This window comes from Cariama cristata, unplaced genomic scaffold, assembly GCF_000690535.1.
Source record: "Cariama cristata isolate BGI_N322 unplaced genomic scaffold, ASM69053v1 scaffold25425, whole genome shotgun sequence".
Lineage (NCBI taxonomy): Eukaryota > Metazoa > Chordata > Aves > Cariamiformes > Cariamidae > Cariama > Cariama cristata.
In genome coordinates, this window is record NW_009616155.1 from 1,786 (window position 1) to 7,020 (window position 5,235).

General features: G+C 45.7%; 1 protein-coding gene across 1 annotated transcript; it reads right to left on the reverse strand.

Moving 5' to 3' along the window:
- Positions 1-2,069: 2,069 nt before the first annotated feature.
- DCTN5 (dynactin 5 (p25)) lies at positions 2,070-5,221 on the reverse strand. Its single transcript, XM_009700089.1, has 5 exons — positions 5,158-5,221; positions 4,551-4,669; positions 3,975-4,086; positions 3,243-3,345; positions 2,070-2,489 (listed from the first exon to the last, which is right to left on the reverse strand). Exons 2-5 carry the CDS (start codon positions 4,658-4,660, stop codon positions 2,392-2,394), a joined length of 423 nt encoding a protein of 140 aa, XP_009698391.1. The 5' UTR covers positions 4,661-4,669; positions 5,158-5,221; the 3' UTR covers positions 2,070-2,391.
- Between the last annotated feature and the right edge of the window lie 14 nt (positions 5,222-5,235).

The window sequence follows — 5,235 nt, forward strand, 5'->3', positions numbered from 1 at the left end:
CATCTGACTTGCAGGAAATCTTGCAAGAATCCTCAAACCTGTCAGGTCTTGTGATGGGGGAGGCCTCCTACAGCCCCTCACTGGAAATGGCTTCTGCAAGGGCTACTCTGATTCTAGACAGCAGGAGCTAAACATTTTTGGAAACTGAAGTCAATTAGGAAGCTGCCTGTAGTACAAACACAAGGAACACTTAATAATTTTTCCATGTAGGTAGGAAAAGTGGTGAGCCTGGGCCTTTCACATGGACACCCCCCCTGAACCCACACGAGATCGCAGGAAGAACACAGCTTCCTTCTGCGCTTGTCTCCACTCCCACTTCAGGAGGACTTGAGGAACGCAGCTGCCATGGAAGAGGCATTTCTAGTGAGGACGGAACTAGGTGGTACAACGGTCCCGCTGGATCTGGGCTTCTAGTAGAACACTTCACCTCTATTGAAACCAGACAGACACAACCTAACTGATCCGGACAGCTCAGCAGCACCAGCCCGGCTGTTGCAGCTTCAACACAGGTGCAAAAGGAGTCATCCCATCTGGGGTGGCTAGACCCAAAAAGCAGGCCAAGTCCAAGTGCTTAAAGCAACACTACCAGAGCTACTGCTGTACCAAATAGGTGTGCGTAACGTTTCAGTGCTGAAGAGAGGATTTCACAGTCACCCTGGTGGCTTCAGGATTCTCGCCTCAGCATGAAGAACAGAAGCAAAGGCACTCTGTGTCAGAGCCATTACAAAATAACAATGCTGGAATCATTTGTGGGTGAAAGTCATCAGCTCAGAGGCAGAAAGAAGCAGGTGTTTCACACTGTACTTCACTTTTTTTAATGCACTGACACTGTTAAAGTCAGTAATAGCCTGTAATAGTCACAGAACAAGATACCATAGCTCATGTGCCCAGGCACAGCAGAAACCTCACTCTAGTCTCAAATTTGATTTGAAGAGTCACAACCTTGAGTCACTTGAACAACTGAAGAGGTTTTAATTTATGTACAGTAAAAATACAAACAAACCAGTCAGTGGTTTTACATTTGATTAACAGTAGTTACTATACACTTTAGTACTTGTACGGCTGTTTGCTATTTAAGGTGTATCAGTACTTTGCATTACACAGAACAGCTGAAGGCTCCAGGGCTGCTGCTCTCACAGCTGTACACCTACTACACAACTAATATGCATCCTGGCTGCCAGCTGCTACACTACAACATGCAGGAGCACCAGTTTTAAAAGCTAGAGAAGGACGGTGCTAAGCTTTAATATAACACAACCAGAGCAGGCAGATTCACTTTTAGCCAATTGTCTGGTACTGAGTCAGGTACACACAAGTGTGTGCTGTCTCCAACTTTCAGAGTTGCTCCCAGCAACAATTATTCCTGCTCTATTAACACATCCAAAATGAAATGTTCACTCAGAATCTCCTTCTTAAGTTTTATAATGCAGAGAAGCACCAAAGAGCTTTCTGCAAGTATACATACTGGGTAATAAATGGGGACAATTGCAGCATTCTCTCACCCACCTCCAGTTTCTGCTTTTAATCACCCACCTTCTGCTGCACTGAATTCTGTGAGTAAGATGGCAATCCTCTTTCCAAAGCTTTTTGGCTCTTTAAGGTCTGCGATGTTCAAGAAGTAGAACATGCATTGGCCTCGAGAATGCTAACCCTGCCCGACGAGTGAGAGCACGGGACTGATGTCTACTTCAAGAGCTAAAAGCTAAAGGTGTCCTGTCAGGCAAGGCAAGAGAAAGACTGTTTTCAATGTCAGTCAAAAGCCCTAAGGCCAATCCCAGGATGATGAATGATACCCTGTCCCTATAGAACAGAATCTCAGTCCACAAAGAGAAAAGGAACAGGCCGTCCACCTCAATACTCAGGCCTATAGAGCAGCAAATATTTTTTCAAAGGGAAGCACTGGGTTTAATGAACCCTGTAAGTAACTGCCTGTAACATGCACATCAGCCACAGAGCACTTCCACTCTAGGATGCAGCTTGCTTCTAGCAAACGTGAACCCACTTGCTTTGGGTTAGGAACAGAACTGACATGAAAGACAGGCTGAGGCTGCAGGGTATGTGCTGTCAACTCTGCCTTGTTCCTCAGCTGCAACGAGGAGATGCTGCCCTAAAGGGAATTGTATCAGCTTTCCTAGCTCCGGAACATTTAATGGCACAATTCAGACAACATGGAATGAATTACATTCAAATGAGCATACAAAGTTTAAACAACATGACACAGCAGCTTTCACGAGGGACTGCTTGGCCAGACCATTAGTGTTGAGGAACACTCACAGAAGTGCTCTGGAATAGCAGAGGGCTGTGCCCCGGTCTTGCTGAACAATATCCCTCTCCCCGCCCCCAGAATACTCCTGTGTGCCTTTACTGCTCTGAAACATGGTAAATGGGCTACTAGACCTGAGTGAGTGGCAAGAACTTCTGGTAATAGCTCTTTGTAACATCAATCATGAGTTCCTGGGTACATTCCGGGAGTTCCCCAGAGAAAAGTCCTGGAAGAAGAACAAGAGTATGATCATCAGTGCTCTTGCAGGAGAAAGCAGAAATAAGCTTATATTCAGCATTCAAAGCAGTGACTTTGATTGAATTGTAAACACTGATAGAACAGCGAAGGGCTCTTCTCTCATGTCCAGCAATGCAGTAGGATCGTTCCCATCGCACCTCTGGTGACAGACATCAGAGAGACCGCTGCAGTGGGGTCCTGTAACAGCTTCTGCTGTTTCCCGTAAAACACTATCAGAAGATAAAGGACGGAGCGCGCAATTTGTACAATGAGATCTCCAGCACAGCCAGGACAATGGGCAGGAACTAAACGTTCATATACCCCAGTTTAATGTATCTACCTCCCTATTAACATATAAGTAATGAGTGAGTGGACTTACAGTTTGAACCACTGAAATACCTGGAAAACCAGAAACTATGGAAGGAGGAGGAGTGTTCCCTCTGCCAGAGCCTAATGCCTGTTGCATTCCAGATGCCTGAAAAGCTGTGTTACTTACTGTGCAGGATGGCCACAGCTGGCATCCTAGTAATACTGTTCTGAGTAAACATGCACCACCCACCTAACATACACTAAAGCAGTGAGTTAAAGTTAAAATTGTTACTTTTCAGTTCACCAAGTGCCCTATACCTTTATTTCTAGGCACTAAATGCTAATAGGCAACTTTGCCACAGCAATCTCATTTTAAAATAAGAATATGCACATCATGCACACTTCTGTGCAAGGAAAGTTAGAGGGAGCATACCTGGGCAGCCCGAGAAGACTGTGAAAGGTGGGACTACTGTTTCAGGAGGTAGTACGGTGTTGTCTAAGATTTTGCAGCAGTCTTTCAAAACGCATCTACGACCCTAAAACAGAGATTAGGTAAAGTTTATACTTAAAACACTATATGCTTTTGCTTATTACTGATAAGTTACCTAAACTTCAACAAATTTAACTGCTGAAAACACATTCTATATACAGGATCACAGGAATATATCTCTACCCTGACAGAATGCTTTTCCCAACAGAATTAATTTTTTTTCTTTTTTGAGGAAAAATGTCCGTTTGCTCTTGACTAACACATGGATGGACAGCTGCATATTAACACACATTAATGTGCAAATTGGAGCCTAAAACCTGAGTCATGCAGTAACGTAGAAAGGCCTTCTCTAACTCAGCAGACAACAACCTTGACTATTTTGTGTTATTTGCATAGAAACACAATTCCACTTGTACTTTGTGGAAAGGCTGCCTTCCCTGGACAGTCCCATTAGCCACAGGGACAATATTGGGATAGATTTTCCAAATGGCAGCCAGCTGAACCTGCTATCCTCAGAAAGCACCATTTTGTGTAGAGAAGGAAGAGGAGGAGAAAGGAACAGCACAGAATAAGTATGCTTGCTTCAGCCAGCTGGTGCAGATAATTCCCTGCTGTTGTTACAGAGCCTCAACAGCACTCAGGAGTTTAAAGAAAAGACTGAGAAACGGCACTTACAATGACACAGTTCTTGCCTATGTGGACATAGGAGCCAATCTGGGCCGCATTGACAACACAGTCCTCTTCTATGAAGACGTGATCACCAATGTGGAGAGGGAAAAAAGCCACCCTGTGACAGGAGAGTTATTTGTTCAGGTGTACAATAGACAGACTGATCCATGCCACTGTTAGTCCCAAAATCACACTGTGGAGTCTCCCATCTCCACCTGGATTATCAGAGGCAGATTCGATGCTAAGGAAGATAGAACAGTAACTGGTCTTTCTCATCTCTTTCTAATGGATGGCCCAAATGAGCAACAGGAAGACACTGTGAATAAACAAAGAACAAGTGACACACATTCTTCACTTAGCTATTTTAATATGTCCCAGCCTTTCTGTATTACAGTCTGAAGGGAATGCTAACCCTGAAGGCAAAGCCGAAAGTCTGAGGAAAAGGCAGGTTTAGAGGGACATATTTCTGCAAATTCCTGCAAAAGGAACACAGCCCTCTGAATACAGAACTCAGCCAAGCCAATACATTTTTTTAGGTATATAGATTTTAACTTCAGTCGGGACTGGGACGGGACCTCTTACCCTTTACTAAACTTCTTGAAGGGTGGTCTAATGACGCTGCGGCTTTTCACCACGCAGTGTCGTCCAACTCGTACGTTTGCCAGGTCACCACGGATGATGCAGTCATTCATAACTATTGTCTGGAGAAGAAAAGAGAAATAAACGAGATCCAATTTCTACTCATGTTACCAGTTATTATACAGACTCACGCAGAGGTCAGGCCACTCCACCAAGGCTACCTTACCTTGCAGATGATCCTTCTAGTCAAAACAAAACTGACAACAAAGCAAATGCACAGGAGCTTGGAACCACCAGTTGTGCTCCTATTGTGCCAGTGAGCTGCACACAAAGTGAGGTGTAAGCACAAACAGCAACATGTCATTCCATAACAGATGCATCGGGATCTACTCGCAGGCAGACGTAGCTCTGTTTGTGCTCTGAGAGAGCAGAGCTCCGGTACTAGGGGGCCGACAGCGGCTGTCAGCGGAGAGCAGAGCGGCGCGGGTGCTGCTGCGGTGGTGACAGGGACCCCGCGGCTTGGCCGCGCTCCACGCCCACCCAGCCAAGCTGCTGGGCGGAACGAGGCACCAGGGTGAGGGGATACCGCAGCCCCCTCCCCGCCGCCTACCTTGCCATTGAGAACGATGTTCTGGCTGCCGCACAGCACGGACTGTCGGCTCACCTTATTGCCAGACGCCTGCGGGGA